The 14,484-nt window shown below is 39.1% G+C and overlaps 1 protein-coding gene across 8 annotated transcripts in view; it reads right to left on the bottom strand.

Annotated features, from left to right (window-relative positions):
* LOC122573799 (serine/arginine repetitive matrix protein 2) overlaps window positions 1-14,484 on the bottom strand; it is a 131,137-nt gene that overhangs the window by 4,608 nt on the left and 112,045 nt on the right. For 7 of the 8 annotated variants that reach the window (XM_043740655.1, XM_043740654.1, XM_043740656.1 and 4 more), the window contains 5 exons: window positions 11,389-11,516; window positions 3,553-3,948; window positions 3,156-3,258; window positions 2,676-2,864; window positions 796-1,007 (listed from right to left, as the gene is read on the bottom strand). In XM_043740655.1, coding sequence (XP_043596590.1) covers window positions 796-1,007; window positions 2,676-2,864; window positions 3,156-3,258; window positions 3,553-3,948; window positions 11,389-11,516 — 1,028 coding nt within the window. The remainder of the gene's footprint in view (window positions 1-795; window positions 1,008-2,675; window positions 2,865-3,155; window positions 3,259-3,552; window positions 3,949-11,388; window positions 11,517-14,484) is intronic. The other variant, XM_043740661.1, reaches the window with a different exon arrangement.

The following is a 14,484-nucleotide window of genomic DNA, read 5'->3' as shown; positions in this document are numbered from 1 at the left end:
GAACCACTCCGTACATAGTAACGCGTGACAGACCAACTGTTTTACAAGGAAAAATTAAAAGAAAGTGGTTTGTTATAATACCCATCTACCTACCACTATTCTCCCTCGATTTACTGGAAAGGTTCGAGAATAAAGAATTTAAATTTCGTCAAGGATAATCTTTCAAGGGATTGATTTTGATGATATCGTAATGTCATGCTATGATTCCTTTCGAATTGAACAAAATTTAAGAAAAAGAGGAGAGAAAAAAATAAATAAAAAAAGAGGAGGAAAAGAAACAGCGAATCGTTTAAGGGTAATGCCTGCTCTTGTTTTTCAAGAATAGACCATTTAGATTTTCAAACAAGTGACAAACGGAGCACCTAGATTATTCCATGTTTTTTTTTCCTGCGTTCACGCACTCGTTGACTAACGAAGAGAATAATATATCCTCGAGTATTTGAAACCCAAGCAATCGCCGTATACATTCCGAAATGCAAACATAAAAATTTTAAACGTTACAGCCCACGTCTCCTTCAACGTATACAATACTGTATTTCAGTTGGATTTTCGTTAGAATCAACATTTACAAAGTTATTGAGACGTTTCGAATCTGAAAGTGTTCGACCCTGTACGATAATAATAACAAAAGTTTCGAGCGTATCGAAAATAAACAGGGAAATTTCGCCAGCAATTGCGTCAGGTTTGCAGCTCTCTCGTCAGAATTGACCCTCGCTCGCAGTATGGCAAAAAGTCAATGAGGCGTTTGCGATAAGGGTGCGAAAGCACGGGACGGATCACGATCATTAAACCTACCTTCTCAGCGTAACGATGTCATGGGAGGAGTGCCTCGGACTGAGTCTAGGAGGCCTCGTCTTGATCGGTGATGGCGTCGAGAGCATCCTGCGGTAATTGTGCGCGTGGCTGTAACCAGACCTCGTATCCCACTGGAGTAACCTCTGACCTCCTAAATCACTGTTCGTTCTGCGTACATGCTGGTGCCTCGACGTGCGGCTCTGAAGATCCGCCTGAAAGTATTACACATCCTTTCGTTAACATCGACTTTTCAACGTGTTTGTTCGAATGGTAAGCAACGATGCAACTCTTCTGGGTGTGTGACGTTAAGCCAGTCTTCCAGAAAATTGCTTGATCATCAAGCTAGCCAAGTGCCGTTCCCATCTCTGCTTACGATTAGATATACACCGTGGAATTTTGTTAATGCACAAACACCAATAAATTCTAGTATTTTCAGTTACGTTCACAGCATGAAAGTTTATGTACCTGTGGCGGATACATTAGTAGCCAAATTTGTGGATTAGGATGCACACAGTGATGTTAGAAAAGAAGTGTCATATTATTAGTGTCACGCTCGTCGAATTAGATCCACGTTACATTTATTATTCACATTTTTATGTTCTACTATTTACCTGTGTTTCACGCCGGTCAAAAAAACTTTTAGACGCTTTTAGCCCAATTTTGAATCGTATAAAGCTTAAATTTCACTGTGAACAGACACGTTAAGGGGTTCATATCTTTGAAACACGTCTTTGTTATATACAACCACACAGGCAAAAACACGGTGACGAAAGCAAACAGCGATGACTCGACTTTCGTCCATGATTCCATAAATCGTGTTCGGTCGGGTGCTCGGCCCGATATCAACTAACCAGGAGTGTGCTTCCTCTCCTCGTATCCTGGCCAACGCGATATAGTCTATGACTGCGTATCAGTAACTGCCGGTGATCTGTACGAGCGTGGCTAAACCGTACACAAACGTGAGTAATGCGAGTTATTGTGTCAAAGGAAACAGTCATATGTGTCGCCCGATAATGGTTACAAATGTGCGACTCTCTCAATAGCAATTATACACGACCGGCCAGGCAAGAAATGGGAGAAGAAGGATGGGCGTCGATAAAGATGATGTGACACGAGGATTAGAATTGCACACTAATCAAATAAAAGCAGTAAAAACGTACATATGCAACATCCATGACAAATGTATTGTTTTCACGCCATCGAAAGCAAAAGCGTTTGTCTTCGGAATCTTCGTTTCGTGGTATTATACCCATACAATTGTTATATGGAATTAATTGTTCACACAATAAAGTTATAATGGAGAGAGTGTTTCGTATTTGAGAGATTAAATAAGAACAGTAAAAAAGAGTTGTCGATCGAAATGTTTCTGGACCCAAATGCAGAGGAACGATGCGAATAACGGCATTGCGATATTTTACGATCTGGTTAGCTTTGTATTTCTAACGAAATGATGCAATATACACGAGAGTACGATTCCACTATCGAAAATGTAATCCTAGTCCAGGCGAGAAACATGACGTCGCGTCGTTGCGATTCCGTGATAGTGATGTTGTGCAATTCGGTATCTTTATATTTCTCGTAGCAGGATCACATGCTTGTATGTATTGCAACATTAAAAATATAATTCTACAGCGGTCCTATATAATCGCATAGGGTCATCACGAGATCGTAACGAGGTCGTGTCGCTTTTCTGCACCAGATATGGTGCACAAAAGTATATACAAAACACTTTCTAGTTTGCGGTGCTCTCATTTAGTCAACGACGTTAAGCACAGATACAGCGACGACGGGCAACTTCACGTGCGGCTGGCGGTTGTTAATAATTAACGCGAAGATTGGATGTAGCGGGGTAAACGAGGGCAAAGAACGATAGTCTTTACCTTAAATTTGTCGATCAGTATCTGGTTGATGAGCTCGGACTGGGGTCGTGATTTGTCAGCGACTCGCCTACGAAGGGCTGGAGGGCTGTCCGTCTCGTCTTGGACGTCCGTATCGTGGGACTCGGAGCTATCACCACCCCCCATCATTCCACCACCACCACCCCCAGTCAATGCTCCACCAGATACCATCTATATCGTTTACAATTTACTTCGTTACTCGTCGAATCTACGCTGGATATGTTTCTTATTTTCCGATACAAAGAGTCCATCGACTGGCGTGACGCTTCATAGGAAAATGAATTTTCTAAAACGGGACTAGTTGCATGGATGGTTGTATCGGTGTACACTAGTATCCTCCAGGCAGGGAAGATTCAAGTAAATGCTATGCATCTCGTTAGTTTCGCTAATTTGAAATTTAGATCTCTTCTCCTACGAACTAAAGTGCGAACATGTTTTATCCACGGTTCGCTGTTTTCTTACCTCGATTTGTATTCCGCTATCTCCGCTGTTGCATTTCGCGTTTCTGGCAGCTTTGCTGCCCTTTTTTCTCTCCTTACTGCTTCTCCATACAAGAGGACCAAACCTGTGACGAAGATTTAATACTTGTTTATTTTTATTCAAATTGAGAATGGAATTTTTTATTTACAAGGATTTAATTTTCTTACGAAATAGAAATAATGATTTCTTCTATGCGAATTTCTATGCAAATTTATATTTTTGTAAAAAAAACTGACGAGATATAACTTAAATAGACATTTACTTATATATTGAAAGTTACAACGACAACTTTACTGCAGATGTTTTATATATCTCTGTGTCTTCGAATTTTTGATAAATGCATAAAAGTTCGCAATTTAAAAATGACAATCGGACTAACCGGAATTTCTGGTCATTATTGGTGTCTTCTTTGTGTTGAGGGGTCTGTTCCGTGACAGTCGGCGGTTCCCTTTCCTCCTCCTCGTCCAGAGGGCCTGATCCATCGTTATCTTCGGCCGGGCACTCGCTCTCGTTGCTCTCCTTGCTGCCCTTTTTGTGGAACCTCAAGGAGAAGCTCTTTCTGAATTTCTGCAAAACGCTCTCTTGCTGGCTCTGTGTGCTCGAACGAGGAGGATTCTGGGTCCCGGAAGCGGTCACAAGATTGGCACTTAAGTTAGAGGGCTGCTCTTGAAGACGCAAGTGGGAGACCAAGGGAATTGTCGCCTCCGCCAGAGGATGCTCCGTTGTTACGTGACCTGTTGTGCCCTCATCCTCTTCGTCTCCCGACCACTGTCGACTGTTCGGAAAATAAGAAAATTGAACTTTCAGTACTTGTAGATAGACGTATCTTACGTAAAAATATTATTCCTCAAATCTAATCGAAACGACTAAAGTTGATATGCGAATGATGGGAAGCTAACTTCAGCAATTACTTGATTAAATATTAAATATAAAATATCAATGCAAATTATATTTTGTTTAAAAATCCCTTTGTTAAGAAGATTTGTGGCATAACACGTTTGAAAATGGCGCCACCGAAGCCCACTGGGACCTAGAATCTGATTTCAAATTATATTATAAAATTATATTATTATTATGAATTGTTATTATGAAATTATATTATAATTTATTTCTTCAAATTTAAATGCACCGTAGTCCGTGTTGTTACATTGTTGCGATCCGTTGCGGATGGGTTAACCGAGGAAAATGTAAATTCATACATCAACTCTGACCTCTCTCTATAGAAAATATTCTAACCATATCGAAAAAGAAATAAAATAGAATCGCGTGCATCAAAGGAAGGAGTATACGATGATTTCTCTAAACTCCAAAGAATCAATCAATTCAACGTACACTTTGTCGTAACGAAAAGAAAAGATTACGTCCGACTATTTCTTGAGCTGCTCGCACACATACATAGGAATTAATAGGCGCGAGCAGCGATCGTTTCCATTATTCGTTTAATCAATGGCCCATTGTGATCGCGAGAGGAAAATAATTTACGGACCCTAGGAAGCTCAATACCGTTTCTTCCCGCGGCGCAGAGGCTGCGGCAAACGCGGGTCGTAAAACTGATAGATCACGAAGGTGCGCACAGCAATTTATGCGGCTGAACATCGAGCACGGCAGCTGACCAGGTGTCTACGCGAGGCTGTATAACGGAAACGATACCGTCGCAAGTAGCCTCCTCTGCGTATGTCGCTCCTGGAGGACGGAAATCTGCGGCTTCCAAATATTTCGAAATTTTTGCGAATCACAAGTGTATCGCGTTCGCATACTTTCTCAAAGTATGACGTATTACGTATCATTTTCGTGGAACGCTGATTCGTTCTATATCGTGAAATTGCACTACCGTTCGTTGCTTATTTAAAAAGCACGAACCATTATTTTGACATGTCTTTATTTTATTTGAAAACACGAAGAAGTTCTGTGAAAATAGTAAATGATTTTATACAGAACGAATATTAGTGTGAAAAGTTCTTTTGGTTTGAAATGACTGAGACTGTTGATACGATTTTTAACAAAACTATCGAACTGAGCAAAACATTAGTCAGCGTCTGTGCTATTTGAAGACGTTATTAATTAATTAGAGTTATTCATATGATCGCATATAATCATGAAAATCAGATTCTCGAGTTTGTTTTTAAAACGCCTCTCGTTTTACGCGATGGAAGATATGTGATTCCTGTTTGGAATGAGATCGGATCTGGAGAGATACGATGGAGAAAAAAAGAAACTTTCTTCTCTTTTCTTGTATTTCCGAAGGTAAAAGATAACTACGTAGACGTGTTTCGTGTTTTGCGTTTTCTTTTGAAAATAATGAAATTTCTGAGTCATTACTTTTGTCCTTCGCGAGTTAATTACACGCCCATAAAACATATTTTTTCTTTTACGTCGCAAACGCGAAGACGGTGAACTAACGTCACCAAGTTGTAGTTGATAGAATCAACGATACTCTTTCGTGTTCGCGGTTTTTCTAAGTCAGATTAATAGGATAACATGCTGCAGCGTCACGTACCACATCATCGAGAGGATTCTGTTCTCTTCCAGGTTAACGTTTATCCGATGTATTTTATTATTTCTTGCTTGACCAACATTTTACGTCCATGGTCTCGTCACGTTTCTCCCTCTACCCTCTGAAACTTCTCGCGATGAAAACACGAGCACTTTTTACACCGTTCGAAAACATTAAACTGAAAATATTCACGCATAACCGACGCCGGTGTCCTGTTTATTATGATAAAAAGTTTGTTTTAAAAAATTTGGTACAATTTTATCACTTCTTCGAAGAAAAAAAAGAAAAAAGAAAGAGGAATAAAAATATTCTCTCCTCCACAGTTCTCTATTTATACGATTCAAGCCTGGATAATAAAATCCTCGAGATTATTCGACGCACGAAAAACCACTTGCAACCACTTTTAGACAGGAAATGCGTCGAGTGACGGTCTAGAGGCGACTAAAACCTTCGGCCAGTACACCAAACCACCATCATATGCATGTGCACGTTCGTGTCTCGTGCTGCGCTCGCAGGCCTATACAATCCGTGGCATAAAGATATTCACGGAAATCGTTCTTCCTGTACGCTAGAATTTTTATTTCACGACAAAAGCCTACCGCCGTTGTTCCGACGTTCCAACGAGGAACCGTCACTTGTTGATCGGCTGGGATATAATCACAAGCACGCACATTCTCCTTTGTAATTCGTTCTTTTCTTTACAACGAACGAGTTACACTTATAAAGCTCATAAAGTTAACGTCTAAAAAAGCGAATCTACGAAAAACTTCAATCACTCGAACGCACTCAAGACACAATCAGCAAAGCGAGCAACACGATTCTCACGGTTGTTCGATCAAGGGTAGAAATTACAGCGAAGAGTTCGAATGTCTTGGTAAAAGCATCGGATACATTTGTACGATAGCAATTGGTTTCGTGGAGTCACAGAAGAGGTATTGTACGCGAAAATACAAGGCTCACACTCGAAATAAGAAAATTGCTCGAAACTACTTTGGCCCAGGAGGAAGTGCATTGAACGACGAGCTGCGGTCGACTGAAGGCTCCGGCAGCCACACAAATCCAGTCTCACGTGTGTCCCACGTGCCTTTGTGTGCGTACACGTGCATGCGTGTGAGGTTTGTGTGCCAGTGCACCTCGTGAACTCTTCCGAGAACAGATTTCAAGGGTCGCTTCAGGTATACCGACACGCCGAGGGGTTGCTCGTTTTCCCCCACCACGTTTTACACGCTGTTTTTTTTCACTTCTCCTTTCACTCCGTTCCACCCTCGCTTTTCGTTACTTTTTTCCTTCTCTCTCTTTCCCCCCCCCCTCTCTCTCTCTTTCTTTCTCGGCAGAGCGAATTGTGGACGGAAGAGATGCAGCCAAGAAGAGCCATCGTTAGTCTCCACAAAAGGTACTATTTATCCATTGTAGTGACAGTGGCCCGCTGGCTCCTCTTTCGTTTTCTTTTTAATCGCCAGGATTTTTACTGTCCTATCGTAAATGCGCCACCTTCCACGTACAAATTTGACACGCCGCACCGCGCCGTGCCAAATCTCTGGCTCTTTGAGGATTCTGCTAATCTCCGTTGTCTTCCCCTGCTCCTACTTTTGTTCACAGAGCGCCTTTTTCCCTTTTTTGCTTGTACGCCTCCACGAAATCGGTATACCGCAATCTTCCTGTGTTTGCGATGGTTCAGAGAAACTGTGTCGATCCGGTGGTCCGTTTTTGTTCTCCCCTTTGCGTATTTAAAAAGTTTTCGGGAGAAGGAGGGGCAACATATTTTTCAATCGCAGATATTGTGAAAACTGTGGTAGGTCTATGTTCCTTTTTCAAGCGTTTCTCGGATTTTCTAGTATTTCCTAATCGACAACGTTCGAAAACGTCGATTAACACTAGAACTATTAATGACTGAAAAAATCGAAATGAAATATACATTTGTAAATCAAAAGTCATTGAAACATCTAAAAATATAACAAAGTAAATTGAAAAAATATCTGCGAAGAATTTCTAGAAAGTTGTATTCCTCTGTTAGTTCTATTGTTAAAGTAACTCGAGGTACATTGGAATTCTTTGTAGGTATGTCGGACAAAAATTTGTAAAAAAATTTCGCTAAGGGAAAACTTGGAAATATTGGTCACGTTCGTAACATTATTATTTTTCATGAGGTACCGGTCTGTCGACAAACTCTTCTATCGTTTTCTCGACTATGTGACTTCTGTATAGTGAAGGCACGTGGCACATGGAACAGACGATAACTTTCCTTTTTATCGATTTGTGTTCAAATCTAGTACCGGCACGTGTAGGTGGAGTACACTCGATTTTTGTAAGTATCACGTAGGCGTTTAAATCAGCTCGGTACTGTTTTCACGAGAAACCAATAGATAGTTAATTTGTTCGATCATCGATCATTTATAAATTTCTCCTCGATTCCTTTGATCTCTCAAAGACGATGTAACCGTATGTAGACTGGAACGAATCGCTTGTAGATCTTTGGGTAACGGATCTTTAAGCATTTTATTATAATGAAAATTGTCTTACAGATCGAAGTGATACGAAAACTTGCAACTTGTGCCCTCTATATAGATCGTTTCTCGTAGAGAAATTTTTGATACGGGTTGCAAATTTCTCTGAAGAGAGATTAATAAAGAAAATTTTATCAGTTTTTATATGGTTAAAGGAAGTTAGAAAGTTTTCGATGTTCGTGAAAGATAAGGCTAAGTTCTTTTGTTAATGGGCCATAAGATGGGCTGAGAATTAAAAAATATAAAAACTTAATATCCTCCGTTAAAAGCTTCGTAAAAAATACCGTCGGTATTACAAAATAATTCGAAGGATGGATTTATACGATTTCTAAACAAGAGGATTTTTAAGGAGAGACAAATTTGAACTTTTAAATTTGAAACGTAGTATTTAGATTCTGATTCAAATCCTCAGATTTTTAATTATACATAACTTTATCTGAAATTCAGCAAGCTTTAATTTTATTTTCACATTGTCAACTTCAAAAATCAAATCGAAGATAACGTTGCCAATTAAAAATTTTATCGAACTTCAGAAACTTTTAATTAAATTCCCTCTCGGCAGGATATTTTTCTTTAAACTCGTTCCGTTGTCTTGGAATTCAAATTTTTAAATACAAAACATTTACGCGCAATTGAGAATTAGTTTGCAGCGTCAAATAGAGCGTAAGTGGAAGGCAAGTGACTCAGGCGAGTCATGAATGCAGAACTTGTCGTTCTCCGAAACTTCGAATTAGAATAATGCCGGGCTGCGTCTCATTGTCGGGACTACCAAGTTGTGAGAACTTTCGGAGCGAAGAAAATTAACGTTCCGATAAATTGTTATCGCTTTGATAAAACTACCACCAGCTTTTACCATTGGAGGCTCTTTGATCGAACTAATAACAAGGGGATTTTACGATTTTTCTTATAAATTCTAACACATTTAAGAAAAAAAGCAACGCGATGCTAGAAACTTAGTAATATACGAAAGAATTTTCTCATAAAAAAGATCTCCAGCAGAAATTTCAGAACATAACACAAGTATTCCATGTATAACACGATACTCTTACAATATGAATTCGCTTTAACACGGTTTGAGTATCCGGGAAATCCCCGCACAACATGGTTTTGCTTTAACACGGTTCGAGAACTGGGGAAAACTCCGTTACAAAAAGGCACGTAATGGGAATTTTTAAACGTCATTTGCTATTCTTTATTCGAGCAAGTGTGTTTGTTTGTGTTTTGTCACAACTTACTACACGGAATTTTGGAATATTGATGTTTTCGATTCATTTTTAGTTCGTGGAGTATTAAGCCTTTGCGCTTAAAAATTTTGTTCGCTAGAGACAGGTAGCAAGTCAGAGCTTTCCTGACAAAAAATCGATGACATTCTTTATAACTAACATAAATGATGTTAACATGTAAAGCTCTTAATTAATTATTGATTCTTTTAATAAACATGCCTTTAGTAAGATTTGATAAACACACCTCTTACGAGAAACAGTATATATTTGTTAATTTAATAATAAGAAGAATATTTCGTTAATTGTTGGAACCTAATTACCACTTTTGCGTTAGTTTTTTATTTCGTATAACATGAATTCGCATAACAAGTCATTTTTTCGGAATGTGTTATACGAGGGATACCTGTACAAACGAAACAAGCTGTGTGCTACAGTGATTATAGAAAGGAATTTCCTCTAAATTAAACATAATTAACGTATAAAATCAAGAAACACGACGATGTAACGGCTATTTTTGAACAATTTGCAGCAAAGGGTTACTCGTAAAATATTAACGGGGGCTGTTTTGGAGCGAAACAGACCGGCAGCAAATATATGCTTCCGTGAAACTAAAGAGAATGTCGCCAGAGATTTTCTATTCAGTTGGTAATTAGAGCAACGACCGGATGAATGTTCGTCCAGGTACAAAGTCGATAGAACAGAGCCGGGTCATTCGAAGTAACGTCTTTATTCTTGCCTCGACAAACAACCCCGGCTGCGAGCAACGCTGAAGGGATCAAGAGGTCATGATGGAAAGCTGGAAAGCAAGAGGAGGCACTTCAAACGAACCTGGATGCGATCAACCCGCCACCTTTGATCTATGCTCCGCTCTTCGATCGACTGTTTTTTAAAACCATTTTTACCTCTCGACGTTGTCGATAATCAAGCAAAGTGGAAATCGCTGGTTGTTCATTTTTCATTCCTTCGTTGATTATATCGTATTTTGTATAAATACGATAAAAATTCTGTTGTACCGCATTTTGTAATAATAAACGTAATAGTAATAATTTTGTGATAAATAATTGTTGTTCTTTTTGTGTACGAAATATAAAATTCATTGGAGTTGTTGCTTTAAGAAATTCTTTGTATGTAATTTATTATCACGTTCTTCTTTGAAGAGCGACGCTTGATTCTTTTACCTACTTTTTCTAAAGTCTGTCGTGCGTGTTCTCTTAATTTCAAGTATCTATCTTGTTTGCTCTCAAGATTTATAATAGTAATTTACACTGTACTCGTTCATTATATCGCATTATGTTACGAAGATTATGTTACGTTATGTAAAAGGAAGCTGTCGTTCTCAAATGGACTCGCATTAAAAGTACATAAATCCGTCGTTTATCGTATTTATATTTGCCTCGCGCGAGGAAAGCCAACTTCAATATTTACCTGTACAATATTTTTCGTCCGAAGCAAACAATGCTTCCTGAAACAGGGAAATCTGTGCGCACAGTCTACAAGACGCGAAACGGACAGGTTTCGTACTTTATCTGCCGCCTGTCAGCTGTGGCTACGAGACAAGTTGACAGAGAATGAAAGGATAATACAAGGCATCCTGAATTTTAATTCTACAATAGCAAACTCGATGAAATTTGAGTGAAACTTCTAAAAATTATCTTTTCTTATCCTTCTTTCAATTTATTATTTTTCCAAGTCACGTTCTTCCAATCTATTATTTTATTTTTACACCGTAGAAAACTAATCGTCCTTAAAACCTGTATTGTTGTAAATTACATTGCAATTGTTCCAAAACGAGCGATCAGCAACGACGTCGAAAAATAAATAACAAATCATAGCATCGTTTTCAAATGAAAAATAGTTGGCAGATGCGCGAAACGTAAAGACACAGATGAAGAACAGAGATGTCTCGGAACGCGTCGATAACATTTTCTATCAGGTCTCGATTCGTTCAGAGAATCGAATGAATTATAAAAGTCGATTCAAAAATAACAACTCACCTTTCCACATCACGGTCCAAAAGCGCCGGCGTGCTCGACGCTTTGATACGCCTCTGCGCCTTGCTCAGCCCAGGAATTCGTCTCCTCTCCTTTCCAGTGTACGCGTTCGATCGTTGATCGTGCAGCGGCTGCAACGGAAACATAATCGAAATTATTTTACACGCTGGCTCACGCATAATTACACGGGGGACCTACTCTTTCTCCTTTGAATCAAAGCGTTAGATGCAATGTAACCCGGTGATAACCTCGCGCACGAGAAAGTTGCTCGGCTGTCGATCTATTCCCATGATTCGTCACGCACGAATGCTCTCGATCGCTCCTATCTAGACAGGCTTATCGAACCGAGCCTACCATCGAAGAATATTCAACGTCCGACATATATCTCGTTAGTGAATTATTTTGTAAGCACGCCGTGCTCAATGTTACGTCGACTCTGGGTCACTATGCCTCCATTCACGTTTCCATGCTGAGTCGTTAGTTCCTCTTCTTAAGAATGAATAATAGGATGCGATTCAATAATAAATCGTATTGTGCGCCATTAATCATTCGATGAGATAACTACGTTAATATCGGAATATTATCCGAATGAAGTTCGATTCCATCGATCGATGCTTTGTAATGGCCTAGGTAGAAAGTAGTTTTTACGGTAAAGATTCTCTATTCATAGCGAGGAATTCTCTAAGTTTGTTAATTATAACGATTACCGTTATTAGTCGATCACTTTACAACTCGTATTTTCTACACCAAGCATTACGGTTGTATCCGTCGTTTCAAAAAAATAATTACACTGCTTGTCAATAGAATAGATTATTGACAGACTATAACCGCCGAAGGATAGAAATCGGTATACTGATGGGATATTATTGACGAAGCTTAGTACTGACAAATTAATTGTTAGATCGGTAGAGGATGCTTCCATTAGCAAACGCCACAGTCGAAAATCTGCGTGTGTCAATGATCGCGATCCGATTTCGTGGATTTACAAAAATGAAAAGGGTAAATGGCACAGCACCACGAAGCTCGTTTGTATCTACGCGATCGTCTTCTGGCGGAAACGATGTTTTGCTGATTTAAGATCGAGTTGCTGCCAATGACGTTTTATTTTCTGTTTTATTGTTTTAATAAAACGGTTAACTGTTTCATCGTTATGCATATGTCAGTTAATTATTGGTTTACGACGCACTAAAAAGAAAGCTATAATTAGGCATATCCATGGTTTAAAGTGCTACCGTTTGATTTACGGTAGCGCAACAAGAAAGTTTGTAAAACCTTTAATGACACGTTATAAATTTAGTAGATTAACTGTAGGCTGCGGAATCAAACGTAGGAAACGTGATTTTTATCGCGGAATAGTTTTTACCGAGTAGCACGTAAACCGTCGATTAAATATTTTTGTATAGAACTTGAGACAAATTGTTGCGCAACACTTAATACGAATCTTACATAAATTTTAATGATTTTAGTATTTTATCGCTCTAACAGGTCAGCACTCTTACTATGCGCCTATACATTTATATATCGTAGCGCAATCCATACATCATTGTCGGCCGAGATTGCTCGAGTTCAATTTCAAAACACATAATTTCTGTTCTAGTCTCGTATCACATTCTTCGGTTAAAAACTAGGCTCTGTATTAGTAAGTAAGAACTTTCACTTTCCATATATGCATTATCTGTAAGACTAATATTCTCTCTATTCACAAATTTACGAACGTTTTTCAGCTTTATTATCGTCCTTTTATTTCGAACAGACATTAAATATTTTTCGTTAATCCACCTATCTACTACGCTTCGTCAAAATCGGTTTACACAGCTTGACGGAGTTCTCGCGTTAAACATAATGGTCTCCATAATGAAATATAGATGCTGAATCGTTCCACTTGATAGAATTACCAGTGTTCAGTGGAATACTACGAAATAAAGGAACATCGATCGACGGTATATCACCTTCCGGTTTCCTAAACGAGCTCGGACCACATTTCTGTTCACGGCGTCGTTTCTATAGCAAAAGAGAGGTCGAGAAGTCACTTGACTCGTCGAGAACGTGCATTGTTCGCGCTAACTGCACGACGAAAGAATTCGTCCCCACTGAAATATCTCGATACCATTGTCTGGTCTTCTTAATTACAAATGGTCCCCGCTTCGCTCGATTCTACTTTCGTTTATTACTTTTTTTTATTCGCCACCTCTTTCGCGGACCACTCGTTCGTCGCTTTTACTTCTCGCAAGGAATTTCGATATTAAATACATTTTTTCGCGTCTCTTTCTCTTGTAATAAAGATGATTCGATTTTCTGATATTTTATTTATCATAAATGTATTGCTATATTGGTCAAATTATCTAGGTCGACAAGTTCCCTTTTTGTTTCGCGAATTCTAATATTTTTAGAGTACAAAACAGAACGATGCAAGAAGAGTCCCAGTTCTGAAAACTGTACAGAGAGGAGAGAAAAGTCGGTTAATTGGATTGCTAGATGAACCAAGATCGAGCTATTCAGGTCGTCACTGAAGTAGTTCGTCCTAGGTCTAATATTCGGAAAAAACTGTCGCCTACGATAAAAAACCGCAGTCACGTTTCTTAAGTTCTCTTCAACGTTCTAATTATATACGTACGTACATACGTACGTGCATACAACAAGCAACCGTGGCTAAGCGTTTCTAGTTAGCATGGAAGTCGATCGTAACGGGACAATTTGAAAAGTTGCAAATTTTCCAATTAAAGTTTCGCACGATGCCAAGGATAGACACATTCTAATTCTTCTAAATAGTTACGTCAAAGAAACACAGGAGAACGATTGAACACACTGAGAACCGCGAAAAATGTTTTACAACGTTGAATATGCATAGGCCGTGCTAGCGTTCGTGCTAACCTTTAATTAAAACTTTTAATTAAAATCGGCGCGAGAAGTTCGATAGCATCGAACTGCTTTTCTGTCGGTGCTGGGTTTCTTCGGCGTGCCTTTCGTGCCGAAACGAACGAAAAATAAAAGTTCGATCGGTACGATCGAATCGAAAGCAATTCAATCGCGTGTAACATCGCGGACGAAATGGTCTCCTCATGAAAATATTGCATTTTGTCTCCGACACCGTTTTCACGG

Source organism: Bombus pyrosoma, linkage group LG12 (genome assembly GCF_014825855.1).
Source record: "Bombus pyrosoma isolate SC7728 linkage group LG12, ASM1482585v1, whole genome shotgun sequence".
NCBI classification, from domain to species: domain Eukaryota; kingdom Metazoa; phylum Arthropoda; class Insecta; order Hymenoptera; family Apidae; genus Bombus; species Bombus pyrosoma.
Note: the sequence above shows the minus strand (reverse complement) of the source record. Positions and strands in the feature narration are given on the sequence as shown.